This window comes from Mus caroli, chromosome 6 (assembly GCF_900094665.2).
Source record: "Mus caroli chromosome 6, CAROLI_EIJ_v1.1, whole genome shotgun sequence".
Classification (NCBI taxonomy): Eukaryota; Metazoa; Chordata; class Mammalia; order Rodentia; family Muridae; genus Mus; species Mus caroli.
The window spans coordinates 110,842,245-110,858,879 of record NC_034575.1 but is presented as its reverse complement, the minus strand read 5'-3'; the positions used below and the strand labels follow the sequence as shown (position 1 = coordinate 110,858,879).

Genomic DNA, 16,635 nt, shown 5'->3' with positions numbered 1-16,635 from the left:
TTTTGTTTTTTTTGAGAAAATGACTTCAGGTACTGAGCAGGGTGGTTTCATAGCCCTATGGGGCCTGTCCTGGAGTGAACCTGCACTGACCCTGGGTACCAGCCTGGGCCTGTTCAGATTGTGTGTAAGCCCAGACGGAGTCCCTGCTTCTCCAGGATTCCTACTGGATGGAGTCTCAGGACCTCACACTCTCTGGGTTCTGTTGGTCTTTCCAGATCCCGAGCTGTGCAGAGCATAACCTCGGTGATGAAGGCTGGGGAGGTGTGGGTTGTCTTCCTCATTGTAGACTCTGCTTCTATTCATGTAACCTATGGCTCTGTGCTCTTACTGCCCTGTCTGCCTATACTGCCATTTGAGCATGCAGTGGCTAGCCACCTTCTATGTGTTGCACACAGGTGGCCTATACTGCCACTTGAGCATACAGTGGTTAGCTACCTACTATGTGTTGCACACCATGCTAGATGCTTACCTTTCCAGTTATCTTTTAACAATCTTAGCTGTTCAGGAGTTCAAGGCCAGACAGCTACATGAAGCCCATTCTCAAACAAGATCTAACCCTGGTGTAGCACAGATCTATAATTCCCTGCATCTGAAAGACTGAATTAAGAAGGTTATAAATTGGAGGTCAGCCTGGGCTACATGTGGAGACCTTGTCTCAGAAGGAAACAAAAACATTCCTGAGATGCTTAATCTGATTGTTAACTTGACAGGATTTAGAATCACCATGGAAACACACCCCTGAGGATGTTTCCAGAAAGGTTTAACGGAGAGGAGACCCATCCTAAAAGTGGGTGGACCAACTTCATGGGCAGAGGTCTTAAACAAACAAACAAATAAACAAATAAACAAACTGAGCACCAAGTATTCATCCCTCTGCTTCCCGACTCAGGGACGATGGGGGCAGAAGCCTCAGGATCCTGCCTCCGTGCCTTCCCCATGGTGATGGGGGATATGGAACCACGAGCCAAAGAAACCTTTCCTTCCTCAGAAAACAAAGCAAAACAAACAACAACAAAAATAAACCCATCATCTTTAAGCTGGCCAGCCATCCTTCTCCACTTAGCTACAATCAGGGGCGTTGTCACCTTCCATGGTCCCTCTCTTCATCTCATTCAGCCCAGGTGCCGTTCTCAGATCCTCTGTAGCTCCCAGGGACTGGCAGCCTCCTTGGTTTTTCCACAGCCACAGGTCCATCTAGTCTGGAAAGTTGGTTTGACCGTGTGGTTTGTCACCCCTGTTCAGTCCCCAAGTCTGACATAGCAGTAGAAGAAGAAACTGCCAGGCCTTCCTTTCCCTTGGGGCAGTTCTCTACCAGTCAGCTTTCCGTCACTATAACAAAACACCTGAGCTAATCTACTTACACAGAGAAGGTTTGCCAGGCATACTGTACATGCTTATAATCCCAGCACTGAGAAGACTGAGGCAGGAGGGGGCCAGCCTGTACTACACAGCAAGACTTTACCTCTAAAACAAAACAATAACAACAAAACCAGTCTGGGGCTGGCTCACTTGGTAGAGTACCTGCTGAGTGCACATGAGGACCGCATTAGGTCTCCTGCACTGTAAAACCATGCCCAGGGATGCCCATGATCCCAGCACTGGAGAGGTGGAAGGTAGGATGATCAGAAGTTCAAGGTCATTTTTCAGATGTATAAAAAAAGTTGAAGGCAGCCTGAAGCAACAGTGGAAAAAAGTGCTGTGGAGTGAGGGAAGGTTTTAGCTTGTTTGCAACTCGATATGGGCCTGTGATCCAGAGGTATCACATGGCAGGAGTAAGGAGCATGTGGGAGAGTGAGGCCAGAGAGCTCCGGGTTCTACAGTCAAGGGCCTGCCTCCCAGTCTTCCCACTAGGCCCCTCCTACTAGGAAGCTAAGGAATAGTGCAGGCCTGCTTTCTTTTTTAGGTTTTTCGAGACAGGGTTTCTCTTTATAGCTCTGGCTTTCCTGGAGCTCACTTTATAGACCAGGCTGGCCTCGAACTCAGAAATCCGCCTGCCTCTGCCTCCCGAGTGCTGGGATTAAAGGCGTGCACCACCACGCCCGACTGCAGGCCTGCTTTTTAAAGCAGACAAAAACAACAATAGAAAATATTTTAATTACATTAATTTATGTATTTGTGTGTGTGCGCATACTCTCTCACACTTGTATTTGCGCAAGTATTTTGGGGCATGTATGTGGAGGGTGGAGGTCAACTTATGGGAGCCAGTCCTGAGGAACAAACTCAGGTCGTCAGGCTTTGCAGCAGGTTCCTTTACCCACTGAGCTGCCTCACCAGCTTAACCCTGTTTTCCCTTTTTTCAGTTTTATGTGCGTTTGCACATGTGCACGTAGGCTTTGTGTGCATGTGGGGGCCAGAGGACAAGCTCAGGCCTTCCTCCTTGGGGATCTTTTAAATTCTTATTTTTTTTTCTTATGTGTGTGGGTGTTCTGCCTGCATGGGAGTGCCTAGTGCCCTCAGAGGCCAGAAGTGGGCATTGGATCCCCTGGGACTAGAGTTTCAGATGCTTGGGTGCTTCCTTGTAGATAGTGGGATTTGAACCCAGGTCCTCTGGAAGAACAGAGGCTGCTCTTAACTACTGAGCCACGATTCCAGCCACCCACCCACCCTGTTGTTTGAGACAGGATCTTTTACTGATGCTGGGGCTTGAAGATTAGGTGAGGATGGCTGGCCATCAGCTCAAGGGATCTGACTGTCTCTGGAGGTCTCTCCTGCCTTGAGATGAGGAGTGTAGGTATGTCCTAGGCCTGGCTGTTTGTATAGATGTGTATTGGCATCATGTCTTCATGCTTGCAAGACGAGCACTTTGCTGACTGGGCCATCTCCTCAGCTCTGAAGTTCAGAACTGCTTTTTATGAAGCACTTTCTGTATGTGGGAAACACATGGTTCCCACTCACAGGAGCTCGGTGACCTTGTTAGCTCAACCGGTGTAGCAGCCCTTGCGACATGATGGCATCAACCATCTCACACAGGGGAGACAGGCTTGCAAAGGTGAAATGGCAGAGGGGGAGTGAAATGGGGACTCACTTGGGCTTTATATGCCCCACCCCTACCAGACAAGTGACATGTCTACTAGCTCAGAGGAGATGGTGGCAGCCTCAGGATCCTCCAGGGCCAGACTTGTGGGCTGCTGACTCAGTTTCCCCTGCAGCTCTTGCCCTGCAGTCCTGCTCTGAGGCAGGCTCTGAAGGCCACACCTCAGGTTCTGCTGCTGGTGAAATGCCTCTAGGGTCTGTGTCCCAAGGCCACACAGGTCATGTTTGATTCTGTGTGCCCCAGCGGTTCTGACTGATGGGTCTAAGAGGCAAGCACTGTCCACAGTGGGCTTGGATCCCAGGGGATGAAGGGTTGCGTGGAAAGCACTGGACTGCATCCTGGGACAATAACTGTGTACTTGCATAGTCTAGGAGAGAGACCAGATGGAATCAAGTGAGGGAGCATTCTCTCTTGCAGACCTCAGAGCCTTTAATATTCATATTGCACAAACCTCTATACCCACCCAAGCAGAGGCTCCCTTTTAAAGAACTGCTGTCCTCACAAGATTATTAAAGGTTGTTCTAGTTTCTCTGACAGGTCCCATCATGCCTGAGTCCCAAGGTTCTTGTGATGGGACAGGTTAACCCTCAAGGCTTTATCTAGACGGCAGTGCTCCTGTAGATTGCCAGAGCTGGGAGGGTATTGCAGTGATGGGGAACCAGGGCCAAAGCAATCCAGTAGTGTTTGGAGAGGGAGGATGGAAGCAAATGAGTGGGAGTGGGCTACAGTCTGTCTACAAGTGAGGAACAATTAGATCATCACAGTCTCACCTAATTTTGCTCCTAACATTGGATCCCTGACTTGAAAACCCCTAGGAAGTCTTAGGAATTCCTGGTCACCATGCTCCCACAAAACCAGATCATTAGTCAACTTGGAAGACATTGTGTCTGGAAGGGAGGGGCCATAGCGTATCTGGAAGGTAAAGGGGCTTGTGTTTTATGTGTCTTCTCAGGCTATGGCTGGCTAGTGAAGAGGGAAGTACTTTTGATTTTCCTGACTTTGGAATTTGGGTTTCCAGGAGCATGATGGACTCAGAGAGGAAACCTGGTGGGTAGGGAGATGACTCAGTAGGCAAAGTACTTGCTATGTAAACAAGAGAATCTGAATTCAGAGCCCCAACACTCACATACAAACCTAGGCTAGTAGGCATGGGTCAGAGCTGGGAGAGTGGAGATTGATGGGCCCCAGGGACTTGATGGCTAGACAATATAGCCTAAGTGGGGAGTGCCAGGTTCAGTGAAAGCCCCTGACTCAAAACAATAAAATGGAGCAATACAGACTGTTCTGACTGTCAACCTCTGCATCTATACATGCATATGTAGGCAAGCACATCTGTATGCACACATATAGCCCACACACACACACACCATACCTGGGTTTGGAAGAAGTTTGGTAGCAAGTATAGATGAGTAGCTCCCAGGACTGAGGAGATGGCTCAGGAGTAAGAACTGTGTGCAATTCTTTGTAGAAACTCTGAGTTCTCATGTCTTCCAACAGCCAGTTCCAGGGGATCTGACACCTCTGGTCCCCACGGGAACTGTACTCAAGTGTACATACCCACACAAACATAATTTAAAATAAATATTGTTTAAAAACAAAACAAACAAATCCCCAAACAGGTTAAGTAGGTCCTCTACAGTGTCCACATTTAAATAACCAGAAATGGTAGATTGTGTTGAGGACAACTGGGATTTAACACTGCACAAGTCAGGTGTGGTGGTACATTCCTTTAGTCCCTAGAAGCTGGGTCCAGGAGCTCTAGGCTGTAGTGTGCTATGCTGATTAGATGTTTCCATTGTTTGGCATCAGTATAGTGACTTTCCAGGAGCAGGGACCAACAGAGATTGCCAAAGAGTTTGGAGCCGACCAAGGCTGAAAATGGAGCAAGTCACACCCCAGAGATGGTCAGTAATGGGATCACCCATGAAGAGCCACTGCATGCTAGCCTGGGCCAGAGTTTCATGTGGAATGAAGATTATTCATCAGCTAACCTTGATGTAGCGTGATCTGAGTGTGCCTAGTGTGCCCATAAGGGTCCTTAAAGGTAGACCACAGAGTAACAGATGAAGGTCAGAGCAAAGCTATACAAGGACTTGAGTTGACCCTGTAAGTCCTAAAAGCAAAAGGCTGCTCTGGAGGGGTCTAGAGCAAGGGTGGGGCATGAGGCCAGAGAATGAGGGACATTATTCCAAATGATTTTAAAAACAAAACAAAACAAAATAGGGACTGGAGATGGCTCAGTGGTTAAGAGCACTAACTGCTCTTCTGAAGGTCCTGAGTTCAAATCCCAGCAACCACATGGTGGCTCACAACCATCTGTAATGAGATCTGATGCCCTCTTCTGGAGTGTCTGAAGACAGCTACAGTGTACTTACATATAATAAATAAATAAATCTTAAAAAAAAAAACAACACAAAACAAAACAAAATAGGGACTGGAGATGGCTCAGTGGTTAAGAGCACTGACTGCTCTTCCAGAGGTGCTGAGTTCAAATCCCAGAAACCACATGGTGGTCACAGCCATCTGTAATGGGATCTGATGCCCTATTCTGGTGTGTCTGAAGACAGCTATAGTGTATTTAAGATATAATAATAAATGAATCTTTAGCCGGGCAGTAGTGGCACATGCCTTTAATCCCAGCATTTGGGAGGCAGAGGCAGGCGGATTTCTGAGTTCGAGGCCAGCCTGGTCTACAGAGTGAGTTCCAGGACAGCCAGGGCAACACAGAGAAACCCTGTCTCAAACAAACAAACAAACAAACAAACAAAATCTTAAAAAAAAAAAGAAAACAAACAGAAGGTGGGCATGGTGTTGCATGCTTGTAATTTTAAGACGTGGGAGTCAAGAGAAGCATGAGTTCAATGGCTAGTCCTGGCTACACAGTAAGTTCAGGGTCAGTTTGGGTTGCATAAGATCTGGTTTTAGTATATACAGATTCTAGCGAGAAATGTAGCCCTGTCTACATCTAGGTTTTAGCCCGAGAATATCCATTTTATACCTGGCTGTACCCTCATCCCCTTCTCTGCACACAAATATACAAGTTAGTAAAGTAAATACAGGATGGAAGATGCAGGCTCAGTAGATGCTTTCCCAGCATGCTGAGGTCCTGGTTCAACCCCCAGCACTGAAAGAAAAGAAAAGTCCATGTTGACCTTCTAATGCGTTGAAGTACTAAATGTATTTTGTTGTGAGCTACTGTATGTGTGGCCATTACTTACAGCAACCATAAAAAATTACTCAAGGGGCTGAGCCAGGTCCTGGGTGGTTGAATCTTGTAAAGTCTATTTGGTTTTCCTACATTCCGAAAATCCCTGATACCCCCAAGGCCCCTGCGCCTTTGCATCCTGTTGAGTATTGGGGGAATAGCTAGGTGGGCATTGGAAGCTGTGGGGAGCTCCAGATGAAAACAAGGTAAGATTAGAGACTGGGGCATCCATCCAGGGACTGGAGGAGTGACTGGAGATCACCAAGGCCAGTCACAGCTACATAACGAAGCCTTGTGGGTGACCTTACACAGATGGCACACTACAGAGTACCTGTGTGCTTATCTGTGAGCACAAAGACCTCTGTGCCTCCTAACAGGTTGGGGGGGGAGCGGTGAAGCCAGGGCTAGGCTCGCTTTATTTTTGTTTGGTTGCTATTGCTTTTCGCTTGAGATAGATTCTCATGTGACCCAGGCTGGCTTCAGCTCTCTATGGACCCAAAGATTACCTTAAGCCCTGGAATTTCCTGCTTCCATCTCCCCAGGGCTTAGATTATAGGTTTGTTCCACCATAACTATTTATATGATGCTGGAGATGAACCCAGGGTCTTTTGCATACTAAGTGGAAACACTGCCAACTGAGCCACACCCTCCTTTTCTTTTTTTCTTTTCCTTCTTTCCTTCTTTCCTTCTTTCCTTCTTTCCTTCTTTCCTTCTTTCCTTCTTTCCTTCTTTCCTTCCTTCCTTCCTTCCTTCCTTCCTTTCTTCCTTCCTTCCCTCCTCCTCTTTTTTTCTCTTTTGACACAGGTCTCACAACGTATCTCTGGCTGTCCTGAAACTCACTATGTAGAGCAACCTGGCCCCAAACTCACATAGATTTATCTGCTTCTGCCTCCTGAGTGCTGGGACTACAGGCTTGCACCACCATGCCTACAAACTTGCTTTTACAAGTCACCATAATGACAAGGGTAGATCCTCGGGGTTTGATCTCATCCTGTTAGACCTTTTCCCAACACTGTTGCTTTGAGATGAAGTTTCCCAATGAACCTCTGCCAGCACATTCAGACCACAGCAGTGGCCTCAATACAGGTTTCTTTATTTCCTGGCCTCAGCTTCCCTCTCTGTGAAATAGAATCCTGTTGACACATGCCTCCTGAGTGGCATGACAGTGGTGTGGAAGGAGCACGTTGTGAGGCTGAGAGGGCTTGTTGGGGTCATTAGCGCTGCAGTGGGCCTTAGCAGACCTTTGACAGCTGAAGCTGGAAGGGAAATCCAGTCCTGAGCCCAGATGCCCTGGTGACAAAGATGAGAACACTGAAAGAGAAAGGGCTGGGGCTGAGGCTAGGGCTGGGGCTGAGGCTGGAGCTGGAGAGATGGCTCAGATGCCAAAAGCTCTGTTGCTCTTGCAGAAGACTGAGTTTGCTTCCCAGTACAAACGTGGCTCCCAGTCAATCCTGGAACTAGTTCCAAGGGACCAGATGCTGTCCTACCTCTGTGATGGTTCCATCTGTCTCCTCCTGATAAGTAAGAGGCTCTAAATGCTCCAGGGTGTAGCCTGTGCATCTTCATTCCTGTCAGGAAGTATGACTTTAGCTCAGGGGTAAGACCAGCCTGGGAAACTCAGCAAGACACTGTCTTGGAGAGCAAACAAAAATGAAGATGTGCTGGGTGCTTTGGAAAAATGCCTAAGAGTAAGATGTGCAATGTCCTTTAGGGTCAGCCTCAGAGAAGGGGTCACTTCAGGATCCAGGGGCCTGTAACCAGGATGGGTGGTGATTGGAAGAGGGTCTTTCTGTAGGGCAAGGAGTAGACCCAAGTATGAATTGGAGACCTTGGACAGGCTATTCCATCTACCCGGGCCTCAGTTTCCTCCTGCACAAAATAAGACTTATTTACATGGAATTAAATAAGATTGAAGAAACTAGGCATGATGTGTGCTTGTAATCCTAGCACTCAGGAGTGAGAGGCAGGGGAATTGTAGTTATATTACCATATAGCTGAGTTATATTACTATATAGCTCAGACCTTAACTGAATAAACAACAGCAGCAAAATAGAGGTGGTGTGGGGGTGCATGTCTTTGGTCCTAGCATTTTAGCAGGGACAGACAGAGCTCTGTGAGTTCTTTGTTAGCCCAGTCTACATAGTGAGTTCCAGACCAGACAGGGCTGGTCTCAAAACTACAGTAAACCAAACAAACAGAAAAGAGGGTACAAGTAGGGTCTGGGGTGTCCCTTGGGGGTAGAGAGCCTACTTAGCATGTCCTGAGTTGGAGCTCCATCACCACAAATCGAAACACAACACAACACAACACAACACAATACACCTCAGCTCAGCCCTGCACACTGTGCGCTTTTGCCTCCTTTCTCTCTTGGCTTCTCTTTTTCTCACCTCCCAATGTCCAGTTCAGCTCAGAGGGAATCACGCATGGTACCTGGTTTGGTTTCTGTGGTGCTGGCAAGGCACCCAGGGTCTTGCCCACTCTACCGCACTTTTGAACAGGTCATGGCCTCTGAGCCTGAGGCTTGAGAGGCTCCTCCCAGCAAGCTCTGTGTGTGGCCGTCTGTGCCTCTTGGTGAACTGTGTCCCTGAGTGTTTTATCTGAGTGCCCTGCAGATAAAATCTCAGCTGTGAAATTAAAAAAAAAACAAAAACAAAAACAAAAAAACTATGTATGCTTTCTTGTAGTTGAAAAGTATACAGGGGAAGAACAGGACAAGTATATTAAAAGAGAAAGGGCCATCTCAGGCCCTACCTCTGAGAGGTTTCCATCTGCCCCTCCTGATGGGTCAGTGCTGTACTGCCCAAGAAGGCAGTGTGGTCTGTGCACCTGCACCGCAGCTACTCAGAGGGGAGGGTGACTTGAGCAGTGTGACTGCAGAGGGGAAGGAATAATTAATCTGCTTTGAGCTCCCTCCCAGGGGTGATCAGCTCCTAGCTAACCAACAGAATTCTCTGGATTTGCAAATGAAAGACACACACACACACACACACACACACAGAGAGAAAGACACACACACACACACACACACACACAGAGAGAGAGAGAGAGAGAGAGAGAGAGAGAGAGAGAGAAAGATTTTTAATATGCCTTATGCCTTATTAGCTCAATGGTTGGTCTGGCATACACACTCCCCTCCGGTATTCCTGAGTTAATTTTTTCTAAATCCATATATATTTTTAAAGATTTATTTATTTATTATATGTAAGTACACTGTCGCTGTCTTCAGACACCCCAGAAGAGGGGATCAGATCTCATTATGGATGGTTGTGAGCCATCATGTGGTTGGTGGGATTTGAACTCATAACTTTCGAAAGAGCAGACAGCACTCTTAACCGCTGAGCCATCTCTCCAGCTCCCCTAAATCCATATTTTATCTTTGCTGCCCTGCTTCCTTCTGGGCGCCCTCCCATGGGGCAGCTTTCCCTTTGTGCCTACATCTCACTCTCCTCTCCTTCACAGCGTGGTCAGTTCTACGACCCTCTCATGGCAGAATCCCTCTTCCTCTCTCCGGCATTTCTTTCCCGCCTCTTTCACCCTGCCCAGCCATTAGCTGTTGGCTCTTTATTGATTAATCAAAAACCAAATGGGGACAAGGACCCTCAGCGTCTGGACATGCAGATTCCCGTGTGAGTTTTGGGAGCCGAACTAAGACAAAGCGTTAGAACCAATCCCTAACATGGAAGACAAGTCTGGGTAAGACTTGCAAGACCCCATCTCTGAAAAAATAATGAAAGCATGCCCTCAGAAAACATGGCAGTGGAAGGCCATGAGGACACTCACTCCAGTGTCAGGAGTGGCTAAATCTAAGCCAGGTCAATGGAGTCTCATAATGCTTCTAGTGACTGTTTATGGCTTCTTTCCTGGAGCCAATGACAGGCTTGGAGGATGCGCCCGATGTGCTCCAATCTCCCAACCTGGACAGAATGGCAGCCCTTGTTCAGCCCCCTTCCGGCTATGTGTGCCTGGCAAGTTCCTCAGCTTCTCAGTACTTTGACATTCTTAACTATAAAATGGATATAATCACAATGAGCCCTTATTGGGTAGTGGAGGCTGCTAGAACATTGCCCTGCAGGTGGTGAGCTCTGAGAGTTATCTCATTATCTTCCCAGTCTTTGTTATCCTCAGCATCTGTGTCTCACCCTATTCAAGTAGGGAATGGGAGTCCGATACATGAAGCAGCCTGAGTTCCTGCCTCATCTTCGTTCATGATCTTGTGGGGATGTAAGGCCCTCTGAGGAGCCCTACCTGAAATACGAAGTATAGGAGTGTGGAGGTTATATGCTTGCATGTCAGTAACACTCATGTGCACACACATGCATGACACACATACCACATATCACACACACACACACCACTCACATAGACCACACAAAATACACACACTCATACACACCTACATACACCATATGTACATACACCATACATACACACTACACACACCTACATACACCACACACACACCACACACACACATACACCACACATACACTCACACCACACAGTCACACACCACACTACACACACATACACCACATACACACCATACATACACACACACATATACCACATAGACACCACACACACATACCATACATACATACACCACATACCCATCACAAACACACACATTGCACATACACCACACACAAACACATACCTACACACAACACACCCACATGTTTGCATCCCTTCTTCATCCACAACCACTAAACATTTCCTATCAGGCTACTTCATCTGTTCCTGTCCACTACCAATGAAACACATGGCTATATCCAACTTCAAGGGATTCTGGGAAATGTAGTCTCCAGGTGGTAGTTTCCTGACCATCTAAAATCAGGCTATTGGACCCAGTCATATCCCTCATACTCCCAAAATCTGCTCTTCTAGACATTGGGATTTTCTGAGTCCCCCACCTGCAGACACACCTCTGGTGATCTCTAGTGACTTCTCAGAAGCTCAGGAAAGCCGAACATAGACTCAGCTCTGAACTCTTGGTCTGATCTTCATCAGCTTCACCCATAAGCATTCTGAGCTGCCTCCACGGTGGCTCATGAGCTAGTTTGTGTCCCTGGTCACTGTTTTCAGATGTGATAGATGGAACTTGAGCTCTGGAGTCCCAGCAAGACCATCATCTCTGTGAGCCAACACTCCCTCGTCTACATGGATAGCAAACCTGACCCTGTAGGATTATTGTAAGGGTCAGACCACCTTTCAAAAGATCTTTTATTGTCTGGAAATGACGATTCACAGGTGAGGGCTGATCCTGTCGGGTGTGTCACCAGTGCACAGGGACTCATGGCCGTATGCCCTTTGTAAAATGATTGAGACAATACACATATAAGGTGGCATTTAAAAAAATATTTGTTGTATGTGTTTAGGCATTTTGTCTGTCTGTATGTCTGTGCACCGTGTGTGTCTTAGGATTTCTACTGCTGTGAAGAGACACCAGGACCAAGGCAACTCTTATAAAGGAAAACATTTAATTGGGAATGGCTTATAGGTCAGAGGTTTAGTCCATTATCATCATGGCGGGGAACACGGCAGCATGCAGGCAGACAGGTGCTGGAGAAGGAGCTGAGAGTTCTCCATCAAGATCAGCAGGCAGCAGGAAGGGAACTGTGTGACACATACTTGCTCCAACCAAGTCACACCCACTTAAGCAAGGTCACACCCACTCCAGCAAGACCACACCTCCTAATAGTGCCACACCCTGTGAGCCGATGAGTGGCATTTTCTTTCAAACAGCCACACTGTGCCTGCAGTGCCCCTCAAGGCTACAATAGGATCCCACGGAACTGGAGGTTGGAACATTGTGAGGCACCACACGGGTGCTGTGCTGGGAATGGATCCCGGGTTGTCTGCAAGAGTAGCTAGTGCTCTTTGCTCATTTGGTTTTATTTTGTTTTGTTTCTTTGTTTGTTTGAGACCGGGCTTCACTATGTAGCTGGCCTAGAACTCCCTATGTAGACCAGGCCAGCCTTAAAGGCAGACATCCCCTGGCCTCTGCCCCCCACCGTGCCCAGCTGTATCAAGTGCACATAATGCTGATCCATCACTCCAACTCCTGCTTTTCTATCTTTACATAAATAAATCTTTTTTTTTTTTTAAGTAAAAAGTAGAGATGTGAGGAGCAGGAGGCTAAAGCAGCAGACTTGCCATTAGTTTGAGGCTAGCCTGGACTACATAGCAATCAAACAGGCTGGTGAGATGACTCTGGGGGTAAAATACTTGATGCCAAGCCTAAGAGTCTGAGTTCGATTCCCAGGCTCGGCATGGTTGAGGAGTGAATCAATTCTTTTTTGTTTGTTTGTTTGTTTTTGTTTGTTTTTGTTTTCCGAGACAGGGTTTCTCTGTATAGCTCTGGCTGTCCTGGAGCTCACTTTGTAGACCAGACTGGCCTCGAACTCAGAAATCTGCTGCCTCTGCCTCCTGAGTGCTGGGATTAAAGGCGTGCGCCACCACGCCCGGCTGAATCAATTCTTGAAAGCTGTTCTCTGACCTCTGACCTCTACTCCCACATACCCACATACACTTATGTAAGTAATAGTGTTAAAAGCAAAGGAACAAACAACAACAACAAAACCTGCTGGGTAAGTGGCACACACCTTAAATCCCAGCACTCGGGAGGCAGAGAGGCAGGCAGATCTCTGTGAATTGTAGGCCAACCTGGTCTACACAGCAAGACTTGCCAGGGTTATGCAGCAAGATCTTGCCTTTAGAAAACAAAATCCTAATACTAACATAAACAGCACCCCTTTAAAAAGATTTTGTTGTTGTTGTTGTTGCTTTTGAGAGTCTTTGTTCTGTTTCATAGGCTGATGTCAAGCTCCAAACCTCAGACAATGCTTCTGTCCTTAGCCCCCCCCCCCCCCGAAAGTGGGAACTGTGGGCATTTGCCATTATGCCCAGCTCAGAAGAGCTCTGTGTGTGTGCAGACGTGCGTGTGGGATAGGAGATGAGAAGACGCTTTACCTGTTGATCCTTGCCTTCAGTCTTGTTTGAGACAGGGCGTCTCTGATGTTCACTGCTGAGTGTGCTGTGCTAGCTGATCTACAGTTCAGCAATTCTGACTCCTCCTACCTTTCTACCATAGGGGTACACTAGGATGACAGAGATTCAAATTGCCTTTACACAGACTCTAGGGATCTGAGTTCAGGCTGTCAGGCTTAAGAGGCTAGTCAGCCATCTATCCAGCCTCTGAAAGATTTTGGTTTTTTTTTTTTTTTTTTGGTTTTTTCGAGACAGGGTTTCTCTGTATAGCCCTGGCTGTCCTAGAGCTCACTTTGTAGACCAGGATGGCCTCGAACTCAGAAATCCACCTGCCTCTGCCTCCCGAGTGCTGGGATTAAAGGCCTGCGCCACCACGCCCGGCCTCTTTTTTTCTAAATTGTTTTCCTAGAGCTAAGGTAAGGTGCTTTGTGGGTAAGGGTACCTGCTGTCAATCATGATGCTCTGAGTTTAACCCTTGAGAGCAAGTTGGAGAAAGAGAACTGATTCCACAAGTTGTCCTCTGGCCTCCATACAAGTTATGCATTTGAAGACAACATACTAAATAAACCAACAAATAAATATGTTTTAAAAATAAAAATGGAGCCGGGCGTGGTGGCGCACGCCTTTAATCCCAGCACTCNGGAGGCAGAGGCAGGCGGATTTCTGAGTTCGAGGCCAGCCTGGTCTACAGAGTGAGTTCCAGGACAACCAGGGCTACACAGAGAAACCCTGTCTCGAAAAAAAAAAAAATCTTTATAATGTCAAATGTTGGATGTTTCCCTTCCTATCCTTATTTATTTGTCAAGCTCTTTACATATGAAGAACATTAACTAAAGTGAAGTTAACAACTCATTGTTCTTCCTCTAGGGAAAGTCATGGAGGCTTCAGGATCTTCTTCCCAGACTCAAGACAGTGGTGGAGTCCACAGGGAAACGGAAGATCACTGTAAGTTTGCCTCCTCAGACCCTGAGCACAGCCTCCTGGGGAGACTCCAGCATGGGTGGGGCCGTCATCCAAGACCTGCTTAGGTCACATGTCATGATGGCCACATCAAAGCTGTAGCAGAGAAGCGATTTTCCATGTATGTGCTTGCTCCCACCTGTTCCCCACACTTCCTAGTCGGGCAGGTCCTTGGCCACTCCCCAGATCTCAAGAAGTTTCTGGACAGCTTGTGCTGGAAATGGGGAGAGTCTCCAGAAGGTGGGGAGAGTCTCCAGAAGATGGGAAGGGTCTCATGCGCCTGCTGTTGAAGGAAGGGAGAGTTTAGCGCTTGATCATAGGCTGCCCTCTGTGTGGCTTAGAGAACCCTGACTAGGAACCTGCTCTGAGTCTGAACGTCTCTGGTGGGGTAGGATTCGGGGCTTAGAGGCCTCTGTTAGAGTCTGTATGCAGAGGACTGTTTGCCTCGGGCTGTCATTGACTCCCTGACCCCTCCCCAAGGGTCTCTGAGAACCTTGATCTTATATACCTTCCAACAGCCTTAGATTTTCAGAAGAGTAGTCCTCCCTCTTGGCTTGATGAGTGCTCCCTGAAGAGGCTGTACTGGTGCCAGGGATGGGGCAAGGGACAAGAAAAACTCATACCTTCCCTGTGTGCCTCCAGACCAAGAGACAGAGCTCCACAAGCAACGTGGGAAGGCCCGGGAGCGATGTAAGAGAGACAAGTCCTCCTCTTCATCCTCATCCTCGTCCTCCTCTTCTTCCTCTTCCTCCTCATCTTCTTCCTCCTCCTCAGGTAGAGCAAACATTCTTAGGACTGGAATGTGACTTGATGTTACGTGCTTGCCTTGTAAATGAAGAGCCCTGGGTTCCATTCCCAGTAACACTAATAAAAATAAATTTAGTAGCTGGGCAGCGCTTTAATTCCAGCATTTAGGAGGCAGACACAGGCAGATCTCTGAGTTTGATGCCAGCCTGGTTTGCAGAGTATGCTCCAGGACTGCCAGAAACCCTGCCTCAAAAAAACAAAAGATTAAAAAATAAAAAATAAATAAATAAAATTAGAAAACATGGGGCTGGTGAGATGGCTCAGTGGGTAAGAGCACCCGACTGCTCTTCCGAAGGTCCGGAGTTCAAATCCCAGCAACCACATGGTGGCTCACAACCATCCGTAACGAGATCTGGCGCCCTCTTCCGGAGTGTCTGAAGACAGCTACAGTGTACTTACATATAATAAATAAATAAATCTTAAAAAAAAAATTAGAAAACATATAGGGCTGAGTTTATAACAACATCGAGGCTATCATTGAATGAGTGCTTATGCAAACCAGACACTGTTCCAATTACTTTGTACATAAGAATTTGACCAATCGTCACAGGATCCCGATGAAGAAGATGTAGTACTATTGAAGTAGTACTATTGTTAGTCTCATTTTATAGGTGGGGCACATGGAGGCTATGCTGCCTGCATTAAGAAGGAAGGCTCGGTAACAAACTGGAGAGTCCTTGAAGGTCTTTCAATGACTGGACAGTGTATGGGAGCGGCCGCTTTGCCTGTTCAAATGGAGCTCCTGCACTGTGGTCTAGTTTACATGGTGGGCCTGAGCTTCCAACTCAATTTGCTGAAAGATTCCCAGGCTTGGGTTGAGGATCTGCTGGTACCTGTTTTGCATGGAGCCCTGGGCAACATGTACAGCACAGCACAGCACAGCACAGCACAGCACAGCACACACCTAGAATGGTGACACACATCTATAATCCGGCCATCCAGGAAGTAGAGGCAGGAGGATCAGAAGTGCATGGTCATCCTTAGCTAGCCTGGGCTACATGAATGAATAACTACTAAATAAAGCCAAACATGGTGGTATACACGTGTATACACGTGTATTACACTTGTATTGCACTTGGAAGGCAGAGACAGAAAGATGAGCAGACTAACCTGGGTTACATAGGAAACCTGCCCAAAGCAAGCAAAAGTAAAACAAACAAACAAGCCATCTAAAACCCAAATGTATGTTATGAATAAAACCTAGGCAAAGCTAAACTAATGTCAGTCACTTGCTGATGGACGTTGTCCCTGGTTGGTAGAAGCTGGAGTTTTATTTTATTTATATTTTCTATATTGTTTGATCTTTTTCAGTGAAGATATTTCTCTCTCTCATTGATGTATATGTGTAAAATATAGAAAAGGGGGAAATAGCTGGGCATGATGACACATGCCTGTAATTGCAGCACACAAATCCAATGACATTCTGGTCTACATAGTGAGTTCTAGACCAGCCAGGACTACATAGTGAGACCCTGTCCCAAAAGTAAAAGGAGGTGGGAATAAAGTCACTCAAAATCTTATCTGTTAAGATAAACTTGAACGGGGGCTGGTGAGATGGCTCAGTGGGTAAGAGCACCCGACTGCTCTTCCAAAGGTCCAGAGTTCAAATCCCAGCAACCACATGGTGGCTCACAACCAC

At 47.1% G+C, this 16,635-nt stretch overlaps 1 protein-coding gene across 3 annotated transcripts in view; it reads left to right on the top strand.

Annotated features, from left to right (window-relative positions):
• The window catches only part of Tmem40 (transmembrane protein 40), a 33,594-nt gene that overhangs the window by 6,798 nt on the left and 10,161 nt on the right, over positions 1 to 16,635 (top strand). For all 3 annotated transcript variants that reach the window (XM_029478799.1, XM_021165668.2, XM_029478800.1), the window contains exons 2-3: positions 14,097 to 14,174; positions 14,832 to 14,963. In XM_029478799.1, coding sequence (XP_029334659.1) covers positions 14,105 to 14,174; positions 14,832 to 14,963 — 202 coding nt within the window. In that variant the 5' untranslated portion in view covers positions 14,097 to 14,104. The remainder of the gene's footprint in view (positions 1 to 14,096; positions 14,175 to 14,831; positions 14,964 to 16,635) is intronic.